The 15896-nt window shown below is 39.2% G+C and overlaps 1 protein-coding gene across 4 annotated transcripts in view; it reads right to left on the reverse strand.

The window, feature by feature from the left end:
* The window catches only part of apc (APC regulator of WNT signaling pathway), a 215649-nt gene that overhangs the window by 139841 nt on the left and 59912 nt on the right, over positions 1 to 15896 (reverse strand). For 3 of the 4 annotated variants that reach the window (XM_080189009.1, XM_080189006.1, XM_080189008.1), the window contains exon 2: positions 10012 to 10167. In XM_080189009.1, the coding sequence (XP_080045135.1) occupies positions 10012 to 10149 (138 nt within the window). In that variant the 5' untranslated portion in view covers positions 10150 to 10167. Of the gene's footprint in view, positions 1 to 10011; positions 10168 to 15896 lie in introns of those variants that run through there. The other variant, XM_080189010.1, reaches the window with a different exon arrangement.

Raw genomic sequence — 15896 nt, forward strand, 5'->3', positions numbered from 1 at the left:
AGGTCCTCGCCCACTCGCTTAGCCTATCCAGATCCCTCTGCAGACTTTCCACACCCTGCGCACAATTTGCTTTTCCACTCATCTTCGTGTCATCAGCAAATTTCGTCACCCTACACTCAGCCCCCTCCTCCAGATCATCTATATAAATGGTAAATAGTTGAGGCCCTAGCACCGATCCCTGCGGCACTCCACTAGTCACCAACCGCAAACCAGAACAGCACCGATTATTACCAACTCTCTGCTTCCTATTAGGCAGCCAATCCGCTATCCACGCTAACACCTTACCCCCAACTCCGTGCACCCTAACCTTCTGTAGCAACCTTTTATGAGGCACCTTATCAAAAGCCTTTTGGAAATCTAAAAACACCACATCCACCGGTTCCCCCCTGTCTACCGCACTAGTCACATCCTCATAGAAATCCAATAAGTTCATCAAACACAACTTCCCCTTAAATGAAGGGGAACCTTTTAACCCCCTAGCCTTCTCTTTACAAGTGTTCTGCTGACTAGCAAGGTGACCAGGAAGGGAAATTGGGCTGTTAGCAATTCAGAGGCAATGGGTGTCGAGAGCAGGAGATGGATCAGTTACACAAATTGAGCTTGGCAAGATCAAGAAGTGAGGAGAAGGAGGAGGAGGAGGAAAGAGAGAGAGAGAAAGCAAAGGCCTAATCGTATTATCGTAACATTATTAATCCAGAAGCTCAGCTAATGTTCTGGGGACCAGGGTTCAAATCCCACTGTGGCAGATAGTACAATCTGAATTCAATTAAAAAATCTGGAATTAAGAATCTACTGATGACCATAAAACCATTGCCAATTGTCAGAAAAACCCATTTGGTTCACTAATGTCCTTTAGGAAGGAAAGCTGCCATCCTTACCTGGTCTGGCCTACATGTGACTCCAGAGGCGTTGCAATGTGGCTGACTCTCAATTGTCCTCGGGCAACTAGGGATGGGCAATAAATGCTGGCCAGCCAGCGATGTCCATGTCCCACAAATTAATAAAAAGTTGCAAGGAAAGTGGGGTTTAGGAAGACAGTTTGCAATGAAGAAGTCAATGGTTCTCTTTGCTCTTCATGATGCTCCCAGGATAGTGAACAGTTTGAGCAGAAGAGATTTGGAGCACAATAGTGCTCGATGTGGTCCAATCGGATATGGTGAAGGACAGATAAATCAGTTTTGCACAAGATATGCTCCAACCTGTGCATCTTAGGTTTGATGGAGCAAAGAAAAGGGCATGACAGGGACTGTCAAAGCTAGCTTTATTGCGAATAAGGGCATCAGTGGTGGAGGAAAGGGAATTAAAGACATTTTTAAAAATGTTGAAATGCAATTGCTTCTTCAGGAATTAGTTCCAAATTGCTTTGAGAAGATGCCAAATGGACCAACTCCTCAAACTGCTTAAAACTTTGTGATTATGTGCTCCTGCAGTGATATCATGCAGGGACTTTCTTGATTCTGACTCAGCAATAATAAATTATGACATATACCCATGTCAGGATGTTGTGTAACTTAAATAGATATCTGGACAAGATTCTGCTCAATGTTGCTTGTGTTCTCTTTGGGAATAGAGTTCAATACTGAAATATCCTTGGTACATTACTATAATGCAAAATATAAATCATACTACAGTATGTAGGTGTTGGGTTGGATGAATATTTAAGTCTAGTGGGAGGGCATCAACCAAGCAAACTGGTTTTTCCTGAATGGTGCTGAGGTTTTCATATAGCAGCAATCATCTAGTGACTTTTGAGAAAATCTTAAGGGCCAGAAGGTCAGCTACTCAGAGTAATTCATACCTTTTCTGGCATTTGCGGCTATTTTTAAAGTATTGTTTCTCAGAAGTTAACTGTCATTGGCAAGGACAACATTTGTTGTGTGCCCTCAATTGCTCCTTGAGAAGGTGGTGGCAAGCTGCCTTTTTGAACAGCTGCAGAATACGTGGCTTAGGTATACACCTACAATGCTGCTAAAAAGGAATTTCCAGGATTTTGACCCAATGATAGCATGGGAATAGTGATATAGTACCAAATCAGGATGGTGTGTGGCTGGGAGGGTAACTTGCTCCCATATGGTGTTCCCATACTTTGCTGCCCTACCATTGTACATGGTAGAAGCTGCGGGTTTAGAAGTCAGTTGGAGAAGTAGATTTGGTGCTGTAGTGCATATTGTAGACGTTATTCATAGGGTTAGGGTAAGCAGTACGATGGTCATGGAAATCAAAATCTGCTAAGGAGTGTGTAACAACTCATCTAATCAACTAGCCCTGGAAATGGATGGTGCTGGACTCTATTCACTCTCCACAGATACTGTCAGATCTGCTGAGGTTTTACAGCATTTTCTGTTTTTATAACAAAATGGGAAATTGTTTACGATTCAGTCTCTTGCCATTCAAGATGACGTCGAATTTCCTCTTGATACCAGCACTGCGGAGATGGAATAAACTTGAGATTCTTTTGCTGTTGCAGGGCTGTCAGCAGCATGTCTTATAGCAGCTGGCCAGCTTTGTAACATCATTGTTTAGTACCGTCTCCAGTTTAAAAAATGTCCGAGCCTGAGGGGCACAGCAGATATTTTCAACATTGATGAACTTCTGAGACAATGTTGGAGGCAGATTGTTTAGACAGAGATTGAAAAGGGTTGAGGCTCGAGCAGTTCCCTGGGGAAGCCCACTGGACTGCTTCCTCCAGGCACTTGCCTCATCACCCACGTGCACTCTGAATTATCCATCTCGATGACATCAGTAACTCATGAAGGGAGAATTCATGAGATTTTGACAAGGAGACCAGAATGCTAGCGTTGTATGCTGCATTGAGATCAAGAAAGTCAGTGCCTGTTATGAGGTTATATTCAAAGCCATTTTCAGCGAAGGTGTTGAGAGCAAGAACCTTGATGCATATGTTTTGTCCTCACTAAAAGCCAGTCTGTTCAGCTTTTCTCCACCTGTGGCTCTACCTGCTATAAGACAACCTATATTTATAAATGTGTCTATAAGCATCCCAAGGTGTTCAATCACCAACTAGCTTCTCCAATCAATCTGCATAATTGAAGTTCAAGTTCCTTTTGTGCAAATCTTTTCTGCACCATCTCGACTGCCTTCACATCTTTCCAAAAGCATGGTGCTGAATGTGAAATTCCAGTTGAGTCAAAACAGTATTTTGTAAAAGTTTATTAAATTTCCTCGCTGCTGTATTCAATGCCCCTCTTGATAAAGCCCTGAATGCCACGTGCTTTGTCAACTGTTCTCTCAATCTATCCTGCCACATTCAATGATTTATGCAAATACAGACTAAGGTCCTTTTGCTCCCTTTAGAATTGTACTCTTTATTTTATATTGTGTCTGTGTTCTTCCTAACAAAATGATTCATTTTACACTTCTGTGCATTAAGTTAAACCTGCCATTTGTCCACTCAGCTCTTTAGAAGTTTGACACAATCTTCTTCAAAATTGACAGTCTGAAAAACGTGGTTAGATGCATTGACCTGAACAGGCGCCAGAGTGTAACGACCAGGGGAATTTCACAGTAACTTCATTGCAGTGTTAATGTAACTAGTAAATAAACAATACTTCCAAGTTTCACATCACCTGCAAATTTTGCCTTGAACACCAAAATCTAGGGCATGAGCAGCTGCCCTACCACAAACACTTTGGAATTGTCTCTATAAATATCCTGCAATTATTAAACATTACTGTTTTCCTGTCACTTGATAAATTTTGTGTCTATGATGCCACTGTCTCTTTTATTCCACTAGCTCTAATTTTGCTCACAACTCTGTTGTGCAGTACTATATCTGAAGTCTTTTGGAAGTCCCCTCAATCATACCTGTTACCTAATCAAAAAATCTCATGTTGCAGACAGTTTATGCTTAACAAATCCATGCTGGCATTCTTTAATGTGGAGATGCTGGCATTGGACTGGGGTAAGCACAGTAAGAAGTTTCACAACACCAGGTTAAAGTCCAACAGGTTTATTGGGTAGTACAAGCCACAAGCTTTTGCAGTGCTGCACCTTCATCAGATGAGTGGGAGTTGTGTTCACAAACAGGGCATATAGAGACACAAACTCAATTTACAAGATAATGGTTGGAATGCAAGTCTTTACAGGTGATCAAGTCTTAAAGGTACAGACAATGTGAGTGGAGAGAGCATCAAACACCAATTATAGGGATGTGTACCGTCTCCAGTCAGGACAGTTAGTGAGATTTTGCAAGCCCTGGCAAGTCATGGGAGTCACAGATAATGTGACATAAACCCAAGGTCCCAGTTGAGGCCATCCTCATGTGTGCAGAACTTGGCTATCAGTTTCTGCTCAGTGATTCTGCGTTGCTGCGTGCAGTGAAGGCCATCTTAGAGAACGCTTACTCGAAGATCAGAGACTGAATGCCCATGACTGCTGAAGTGTTCCCCAACAGGAAGAGAACACTGCCCTGGTTGGAGACAATACACATCTCTTTAACCTGTGCTTAACCCTCTCTCCACTCACATTGTCTGTACCTTTAAGACTTGGTTACCTGTAAAGACTACATTCCAACCATTATCTTGTAAATTGAGTTTGTGTCTATATAAGCCCCATTTGTGAACACAACTCCCATTCACCTAATGAAGGGGCACTGCTCCAAAAGCTTGTGGCTTGTGCTACCGAATAAACCTGTTGCACTTTAACCTGGTGTTGAGAGACTTCTTACGGCATTCTTTAACCCACATTTGCCCAAGTAACTCTTAATTTTGTCCCAAATTAATGGACTTCTCAAGCTTCATGCTTAAACTGAATGGCTTGTAGTTGCTGGGCTTTTATTTATTTCCTTAATTGAACACATTGATCAACTCCAGGGCTGAAATGGCGGTTGTATGAGTAGCGGTTGGATAGCTTGGACTTGTACTCACTGGAGTTCAGAAGAATGGGGTTAGGGGGGGATCTGATCAAGGTAAATGAAATATTAAAGAGGATTGATGAGGTGGATGTCGAACAGATATTCCCCCTTGTGGGATAATCTAGGACCAAAGATCATAGATAGAGGATGAGAAAAGTTAAGTTCAAAACTGAGGAGGAGAAATTACTACTGTTAGATGGTTGTGAATCTGTGGAACCTCACTGACCCAGAGTGCAGTGGAGGCAGAATCAATCAATAGATTCAAGAAAAAAAATAGATATGTTTCTGATGAAAAGTAGGATAAAAGGCTAAGAGGAGCAGGCAGGGAAGTGGAGTTCAGATCAGAATTAGGTGGCTCTGAGGCACAATAGTTAGCACTGCTGCCTTTCAGCATTAGGCACTCAGGTTCAATTCCCAGCTAAGGTCACTATCTGTATGGAGTCTGCACATTCTCTCTGTGCCTATGTGGGTTTCCTCTGGGTGCTCCGGTTTCCTCCAATGGTCCGAAAGATGTGCTAGTTAGGTGTATCGACCACGCTAAATTCTCTCTCAGTATACCCAAACAATCGCCAGAGTATGGCAACTAGGGGATTTTCACAGTACTTCTCTGCAGCGCTAATGTAAGCTTGTTTGTGACAGTAATAAATAAACTTTTAAAAAATCAACCACAATGCTGTAAAATGGCAAAGTGGGCTTGAAGGGCGAGTCCTGCTCTGAATTCCTATGCTTTTACATTCCTATCACTTGCAATTTGCCAATGCTCTAGACCCACACCTCCAAGTCAATGGAAGATTGGAAAATTAAAGGCAGTGCCTCTGCAATTTCCATCCTTATTTTCCACAGTACCCTTGAACGCACCTCATCCAGTCCTGGTCCTTAATCAACTTTGAGTAGATACAGCCTATCCAATATCTCCTCCTTGCTAATTTTAAATACTTCAAGTGTCTGAATTACCAACTTTCACCATGACCTGCTCAGCAGCACTTTCCTTGGTAAAGGCTATGATTCTACAAAATATGCATTTATATCTCAGCCATGCCCTTGTCTCCACTTGAAAATCTCCTTTTACTATTTTTCTACCAACAGAAGACTTTTGGATTCCATTTTACATTAACTGCCAGTATCTTTTCATGCTCTCTCTTTCGTAATAAAAATAGAAAATGCTGGACAAACTCAGCAGATCTGGATGCACCTGTGGAGAGAGAGACTGTATGACTCTTTGTTACTTGAATTTTCAATTTTCTTCTCAATCTTCTAGATTCAGTTAGTTTTTGGTTTTATTATACACTTGACATCTGTTGTAAGTACACTTGTTCTTTTCTATCTTAGAAATTTACCTTTCTTATAAAATATACGCTGATATAAGAAAGGTATTCTTTTATAGAATTGTTTAACCAACACCCATCTATCTGGGAACATATGCGTGTTTATCTTTGTGGGAAGCCAGTGGCCAGACCGCATAATTTGCAGGTACTTAATGCATTTTCAATAAAACAAAAATCCTACAAACTTTATTTAAAAAACAGCAGATTATATGCTAACTAAAGAAGAGGAACAACTTACATCCTTTTTAAAAGTGGAAGATAAAAATAAACTTTAATTAAAATTGAGACTGAAAAAAGTTGTTCTGAAAAATTTTTAAGTGATGAATTTAATAGTCTTTCTTGAAAAGCAACACCTAAATTCATCTCTATTTATCTTGCCCAATAATATTGTTTTTCAAAAAGCACCAATGTTCTTATTTCCCTTGCTACAATGCACCATCTCATCCTCAGCAAGCTCCTTGCTGGAGTGGAGCTAAACTACAGAACAAATGGGAATATGTTCATCCTCCGCCACCTGCAGGCCAGATTCAAGGATGTTATTGGACTACAATATACAGACAATGCTTGCGTCTGCGCTCACTTATGGCTGAGCTCCAAGCCATCTTCTCTCACCAAGGCATACAACAGCATGGATCTTACACTAAACATCCCTAAGACAAAGATCCTCTGTCAACCTACGTTGCCACATAGCACTCTTAACAACCACCCAACCCACTGCCAGTCATTAAAATCCACATCGAGTCCTTGGACAACGTGGACCACTTTCCATACCTAGGGAGCTTACTGTCAACATATGTAGGTATTGATGACAACGTTTAACAGCACCTTAAGCGTGCCAGTGCAGCAATATATTTTCAGAATTTTCAAACTCAGATTAAATGGAAGTACTGTCACATCACCAACATAATATGTCATAACTATTTTTATCAATATCACAACACTACCCACAAGGAACATTTATAATAGAATATATATTTATTTTAACAGTCAACACAAGCCTGATTTTATAAAATCAAAAGTACATAAATAGAAAGCATACAATGTTATAGTACAGCCTTGTCCAACAGGTAGAAGAACATGGGCCAGAACCAGGTCCATGACTCCTCTCAATCTGGCCTGCCAAACAATGTTGGACAGACAACATTAATAAACCTAACAACAAGTGCAGGAAAAAAAAACAGCCACTGACTGGTTTAACAGCAACTAGTTTCAGGGCCCAGAGGAAAGGTGATGGGTGTGGATCTGGGGAGGAAGTGTGCGCTATTGAGCTGGAAAGCGAGGGGTGAGGACCCACAGGCCTGTAGGTGCAGTAAGTAGACACACACACTCATGCAGATGCGCACACTCACATACTCACAGAAATTCTCACATATGCTCATTAGCCCCTTCATTGAGAAAAAAATTGACATGTGGTCCCACATACTTGGAGTGGAAAGTCTCCTACAGTAAATTAATAACTGTCATCCTGACAACTTCTAGTCAGTGACTATCATACTGTTCACTTCCTCCTAAATGGTTTCCAAGCAGTTTTGTATAAAACCAAAACAAATGAAACCATAAATTTGGATAGGATTTTAAGGAAATTGCTACCAATAGTAAGAAAAGCACAGGCAAAATAATTAACAGTACCACTATAATCAACTATCCCATCCATCATGCATTTCAGAAAACTGGCCTTTGCACAAATACATGCAGTGAGAATTGCACCCAAAAGTGATTAACTGTTCATTACTGGATTTGTTGCTGAAAGCTTTCTTATTATTATGGAGAATCAGTTCTTCGGGATTTAGGACACATTCTTAAAGAGTGATCTAAAATATTAGTCAACCAATCTAGAATGAGATTTAAGAGCCAAACACATTAAGACATTATAGAAATTTCTCAAGACATCAAGACATTTCTCAAGACATCAAAAGCATGATTTAAGGTTCCAGCTACAGTGGAAGTGATGCAAGGCTACAGATGAGCATTGTTACGGAAGTGGAAGCAAATAGTTTTGATGGTGGTTATGAAACACATTTGAAACTCAATTCAATCACTTCTGTCTTCCCAATATTCAAATTGGAGAAATGCTGGTTTCATCTTGGACCAACTGTCAGAGAACAGAATAAATTCCTTTTGCAAATTGGTGCCTCTGACACACAAAAATGACTGAAGATTTTCCTCATTCTCTCTGTGAGGAAGTCCCCATCTCCTTACACTGACTTATGCCTGTTTCTACTTTACTGGGCTTCAATAAACCCATTATTAGATGCTGATCTGACTCTCAAGTACAGTGGCACAAAATGTCCTGGAAACCTTCTAAGAATTATTACAACATGTTATGTTTAACACATTATGGGATATAAGTTTACAAATTTAAGTATAACATTTATGGTGTTTTGCGGAAGTAGATATTCTCATCCTGGCTTTAATACCTTCAGTAATCAATGAACTGGGAATATAGCTACGAGCACTTGTGTAAGCTCACGTGTGCAGCATCCAATACCAAGATAATTTTTGAAGGGGGCAAAATTATTATAAATTAATTCAACACAAAGTGCAAGATATAAACAGAAGAGAAAATATTTCAAACTTATGGCATTGTATTATTAGGGGCTACGCAAGTCAAGCAAGTGGATCTAAGAAGGGCTAAGGGCTTTCAACTAATTCGAAGGAGTTGAGAAAAGGTTGGGATCCTTCAAGCTTGAGAAGAGATGCAAGAGTGGAGTTTTACAGAAGGATAAAAGGTGATCAACAAAAAAATAAACTAACCTCAGAACAATTTCAAATTAAATGACTTTAAGACAAGAGGGTACATGTACAAACTGGAAAATACAACATCATGGAAGCTATTGACAGGGTGCAGAGGAGATTTACAAGGATGTTGCCTGGATTGGGAGGCATGCCTTATGAAAATAGGTTGAGGGAGCTAGGGCTCTTCTCCCTGGAGAGACGAAGGTTGAGAGGCGACCTGATAGAGGTTTATAAAATGTTGACAGGAATAGATAGGGTGGATTCTCGGAGGCTATTTCCCAGGCTGAAATGGTCGCTGCGAGAGGACACAGGTTTAAGGTGCTGGGAAGCAAGTACAGAGGAGATGTTGGGGTAAGTTTTTCACTCAGAGGGTGGTGAGTGAGTGGAATCGGCTGCCATCGGTGATGGTAGAGGAAAACTCGCTGGGGTCTTTTAAAAGACTTCTGGATGAGTTTATGGGATCTAATGGGATTGGGAGTTACAGATAGTTCTATGGCTTGGTAGGTATAGATGTGATTGGCGCAACTTGTGGGCCGAAGGGCCTGTTTGTGCTGTAGTGTTCTATGACTGTTGCTGTCACACAAAGATGACTGATGGGTGAAAATATTTCATGAGGAGAAATGAAGGCAAAATTCTAGAATGCTTCTAAGGGTAGTTGGCCATGGCAATAGCAAGGCTGTGAATTTCTATATTAGAAGAAACAACTGCCACTTCAGTTAACTGTAATACTAAGCTGACATTATGAAAGCACCCATTAGCCTCAAAAAATATGACAGGCTGCTCTAAGTGCAGCACATGCAAAATTGCCAGGTACATATCTCACAAATGCATTCCCTACAAAGCCATTTTTTGATCTACGTGTGCTATTTTTAATCGTCAACTTATTTCAAAGTGAGATCCTCTTATTAGCATTATATTTTTGATGGAATGAAAAAATTGCACAAAACTCAACCACATCAAATTTTGCGAAGTTTAAGACAACATATTCATATGTCACAAGCCTAATACAAAACATACTGTCAAAGAAAGTATGCCCAAGGTGTAAGATGGTCTTCAGTTTTACACAAAACTGAAATGTACCTTCATGTTGAATGCCTCTGTCTCTAACTGTGTTAGATGGCTTGAGTTGTCCTCCAATTCCTGTCGCAGATTTGAATTCTCCATTTTAAGTGCCTCTACCTGCTTCAGGAGCTGATCATATGAAGCTGATGTAGCCATCCTGAACTAGACACCAACCTGTTTAAAAAATACAAATATATTAGCAACACTTCTTTCTTTGGAACATGGCTTGTTACAAAATTGACAATGAGTTTACAGTGTGCACAGTTCAGATTCCAAGATTGAAAATTTACAGCATTTGACATATAATGATCACACATTCAGTATTTAGCTTAATTTCTTCCCGTTGGTTTCCCTTAAATAGTAATTTAGCTTTGATATATTTTAATCACATCTCACATAACTGCATTGAAGACAAGATTAGAAAATCCCAAGTTTATTGTTACTTTTACAAAGCAAAATTCTACCTCTCCGGGCGTATTGTGTATCTTTTTACACTGCCTCTGGGAAGCGATAGGAACTTAAGAAAACAAGGAACAAGGCAGCATTGGCCCATCAAGCCCATACTTATCATAGAAGATGGGCAATAGAAACATTGAAAATAAGTGCAGGAGTAGATTATTCATCCCCTCAAGCTTGATCCACCATTCAATATGATCATGGTTCATCCTCTATCTCAATGCCATACCCCCACACTCACCCCATGCCTCCTGACACCATTAAAGTCTAGCAATCTACCGATTTCCACCTTAAATATATTCAATGACTTGGCCTCCACGGCCTTTAGTGTAGAAAATTCTAACATTGGCTCTGTTCACTCTCCACAGATGCTTTCAGACTTGCTGAGATTTTCCAGCATTTTTTGTTTTTTGTTTCAGGTTCCAACATCTACAGTATTTTGCTTTCACTTGGATATAGATGTTCCTGCTGATAAGTACAGATATTAAGTAACAGTTCATTCCGCAGTGTATTATTACACGGTCTCAGTGCAGCTTCCTACACTGTCATTCCTGCTGTGGCTACTGAATATTTTCAAAAATTTAATTCCCATTTCTGGGCACACTTTGACATTGACATAATTCATAACTCCCTGCCATAATTGCTGACTGATATTTCAGCTGACCTAATGGACTGAAAGATAGAACAGGACAACCCTCCTCTGCTGTACTTGCTACAGCAAATTTCTTTCGTCTCCTTCATAAAACAAGGAAGCTTGCCACTGTTGCTGCAACTGCTAATCAACTTGCATTTGGAAAATGAAAAGGAATAAGGGAAGGCAATATTGACTAAATGGCACTGTCCACAGATTGTGGCACAGAAGGTAAAAGCGAAATACTGCTAATGCTGGAAATAGGAAATAAAAATCTGAAATGAAAACAAGTATTGGAAATACTCAGTAGGTCCGGCAGTATATGTGGAGGCAGAAATAGAGGTATGAAGACGAGTCACATTTGTCTTGAAACGCTAATGAGGTTTCTATCTCCAGTGATGCTGCCAGACTTGAGTGTTTCCAGCAACTTCTGTCTATTACATAGACAAAGTAGTTAGCAAAGTTACTCTATTTCACAGGAGGGCATTGTTTTTCCAAGACTCCACATGATATGATAATCTTTGACATTTTTCATTGACATTATATAACAACCTCTTAACAATATTTGTTGAGGTACAATTAGATTCTGTACGAGAAGAGAAAATTCACAGGCTGTTAAAAGTACAAAAACATAGCACACGGAATCTAAACTTTCCCAAGTGGATGTGGCAGCATGACATGTACCTAGAAACTATCAAAATAATAGAATACAAGTCAGAGGAAGTAATCATTAAATCACACCTTCATTTTCACATGGATACTGTACTCAAGAAAGGAGGAAACTCAAATATCTTCTGCAAAATTAGAATAATTCATTCAATGCCAAACTATGAACAGAAACTGAAATAAAGAGGTCAATATAGATGTGATTAAGAAAGATTGAAAAAAAGTTTTAGAAAACATACCTGATGTAAATTAGGATAGTCTCAGATGATACAAGAGTCAAATTCTTTAAACACCCAACAGAAATTAAAATCTGAAGGAATTGAGACTTCACAATTAATTTTCAACGCCAGAGGAGTTGTTTGAAAGTATATGGTTAGAGTTAATATTCACTTGCACTTAAATGATCAAACCCCAATTTCTTCTGCTTAATTTAGTGGTTGTCCATTACCCAAGTACCTCAACTTGATGCATTGTATGTATTTGAATGTTGAGTCTCAGTGAAGGACAGTTATAGTGTAGCTTCTGCAGGGGCAGGGCAACTTGGACAACAATCCCTGACGTGAGGATGTTGGAAGCTACTGTTCAACTTGCTTCTGTTTTTAACCTCGAAATCCAAAGTATTATACTTAAGAATTAAAAACTTACTCAGTTTGTGTGCACCATATTTTGCAAATAAAATTCAGAATTTCAGCTCTTTTAATATTTATAACACACATAATCAAAAGCTTAGAGTTGGGCTTGAGTGTTTCTCCAAAAGATCAAGATTATTTGACCAACCTTAGATAATTTCCACTTTGCACACTTCACATACAAAACAGATAATCAATAACTGTTGTTTTGTAACAAAATCATATTTGATTAACTCCTACAGATTTCCACTTTATTAATAATTCCTATGTATTTTGAACTTTGTACATTAACTTTAATGGCGTAACTGAGGAGAAATACATTGGGATTAATGAGCTTCAGATTAAAGAATTTGACTCTTGTGTCATCTGAGACTATCCTAATTTACATCAGGTATTGCTTTGACTCCAATACAATTACAAAAGTAAAAACAGCCCAAGGATGATAAAATTTATAGAACTTTGCAATTTGATGTGCCTATATGAAGCTAGAAATGATCTTGAAGGTTTGGCCTCTCAGGTTACATAATATATCCTTGACTGATGGAATGGTCCTCTTCTAGATGGTCATGGCGAGTGTATGCTCAGTGAAGGGAAATATGTACATGGAAATATGGGGAAAGAGGGCACCTGTCTCAACAACTGTATAATCAGAATCAACCTTAACAATCAATATGATGTGATGAAAAATTGCCCAAACACTGTTTGGATTGCTAACCCTATAAAGTCACAGATGAAAATACCATCACAAAATGTACTGTCAAACTAAAATGTCAGTTGGGTAAGCAGCTCAACATGCTTAATGTGGAGAGGCACAAGGAATTCTGACCTTATCTCAAAAGAGTTGGAATGCAAAGTTACATCACAGTTACAGTGAGCCTTTACTTAGATCCATCTGGAGTATTGTGATCAATTTGAGCACCACATCAGGAAGGATTTAGTGACCTTTGATGGGGAACAGTGGATTTACCAAAATGATACCAGGAATTAAGAAGTTTTTGTTTCTTTATTCTTTCATGGGTTGTGAGCATCATTGGGAAGGCCAGCATTTGTTGCCCTTCCAAATTGCTGTTGAACTGAGTGGTTTGCTGAACCATTTCACAGGGCAGTTACGAGTCAAACAAATCGCTCTGGGGTGCAGTCATTTGTAGGTGGGTAAGGATGGCAGGTCTCTGTCCTTAAAGAACATCAGTAAGCCAAATGTGTTTTTACAACAATCATGGTCAAAACCAAAGTAATTCTAGATTAAGTGAATTTAAATTCCACAAGCTGCCATGGTGGGATTTGAACCCATGTCCCCAAAGCATCTGCCTGGGTATCTGGATTACCAGCCTAGCGACATTATCACTATACCAACCACCTTTTTGTCAAATCATGAGAGCAGATTGCATAGACGTGGGTTGTATTCCCTTGAATTTAAAGTTGAGGGGTGATCTAATTGAGGATATTTAGCAAAAAGAGATGCTGTTTCCTCAAGTGGGGTAATCAAGAAAAAAGGGTCAGAACCTTAAAGCTGGAGCTGGGTCATTCAGGAGCAAAATCAGGAAGCACATTTTCACGCAGGATATAAAAAGATGGAATTTTCCTCCCGAAAAGGCTGCAAATGTTGGGTCAATTCATATCAAGATTGAGATTGACTTTTTTTTAATAAAGTGACAATATCAAGGGATATGGATCCAAGGCTAATACATGTAGTTATTTATTCATTCATGGGAGATGGCATTGCTGGCTGGCCAGTATTTATTGATGTGGATATGCCGGCATTGGACTGGGGTAAACACAGTAAAAAGTCTGACAACACCAGGTTTAAGTCTAACCGATTTATTTGATAGTACACTATCAAAGTGAGTGTACTATCAAATAAATCGGTTGGACTTAAACCTGGTGTTGTCAGACATTTTACAGTATTTATTGCCCATCCCTAGTTGCCCAAGGGCAGTTGAGAGTCAAACACCTTGCTGTGGCTCTGGAGTCACATTTAGGCCAGAGCAGGTAAGGACGGCAGATTTCCTTCCCTAAAGAACATTACAGTAAACTAGGTGGGTTTTTCTGACAATTGGCAATGGTTTTGTGGTCATCAGTAAATTCTTAATTCCAGATATTTTATTTGAATTGAAATTCCATCACTTGCCAGAGTAGGATTTGAACCCAGGTCCCCAGAGGATTAGCTGAGTTTCTGGATTACTAGTCTAGTGATAGTACCACTCAGCCATCGCCTCCCTTCAGTTGAGCTGCAGATCAAGCATGATCTAACTAAATGGTGAAACGAGCTCCAACATTATGTTTCTCATCCCATTTTAAATCTTATACATTTAACCTCATCTATATTCCTATGATGATTGGTAAGTCTATTGCTATCAAATCCTCTCTCATCAAAATTTAAACACCTATTTCAAATCAACCTGCATTCACCTCTGATTTAAACAAGACAGCTCCAATTAAACTGCTTCAGTTCTTTAGGTGTCAGCTATATAATGCCATATCAAGACTTCTCACTCCAAGGAATTTTGAGAGTCAAACAAATCTAGGAAAAATTATACAGCACCATCATAAAAAGCAAATTAATTAAAGTACACTAGCAACATTTCAGCTCTTGATTGCAAAATGGCCAACTCTTGATCTATTCACTTCAGGACGAACAAAAATTGCACAACTATAAACATAGCTCCAAGAGGGGAATAAATTTTGAAACAAATTTAGAACAATTTTAAGTGTTAATCAGACCACGTACTTGAACATGACAGAAGAAACACTCAAAATTTAAAACAACCGCGCTGCAGAAGCCAAAGGAAAATGCTGCTAAACGTATTTTTTTATTTAAGAATGATTTTACAATATCAATAATAGAACCAATTTATATATGAGAAGAGCATCTCTTCCTCACCTGAAAAATCAGAATACAATTATTTTGCAGTTAAGTGAGAATGATAATAGTTCATAAAAAATTCATTGTCCATTTGACATACTGATATCAAGTAATCTTGGCCAAATGAAGAACAGTATGAAGGTAAATATTAATGAAATAATTCTTCCTAAAATATAAACCGTCTATGCTGAATCAGTATCAAATTTTTTGAAGAATTTGGTTAAACCCTGCACAGAAATCAGTTCTTGGGTACCCTCAAGGAACAATGCCAAAATATTCACGACTGAACAACAGTATGGTGAAAATAACAAGACTATTGTTAAAAAAAAGACTAACTAATGCAGAAAAATAAAGAATAAGATTGTACAATTCACATTTGAATCAATTAAAAATCATAGAAAGAATCCTAAGTGCAGAAGAAAGCCATTCAGTCCATCAAGTTTGCACTGTCCACAATGCCACCCAGGCCCTATCCCCATAACCCCATGCATTTGCCCTAGCTTGTCCCCCTGACATTAAGGGGCAATTTAGTATGGCCAATCCACATATCTCGGGACTGTGGTAGGAAACCAGAGCACCCGGAGGAAACCCCTCCAGACACAGGGAGCACTTGCAAACTCCACAAAGTGACCCAAGCTGCGAATTGAACACAGATCCT

The sequence above is a fragment of the Carcharhinus amblyrhynchos genome, chromosome 5 (assembly GCF_965287045.1).
Source record: "Carcharhinus amblyrhynchos chromosome 5, sCarAmb.v2.hapA, whole genome shotgun sequence".
Classification (NCBI taxonomy): Eukaryota; Metazoa; Chordata; class Chondrichthyes; order Carcharhiniformes; family Carcharhinidae; genus Carcharhinus; species Carcharhinus amblyrhynchos.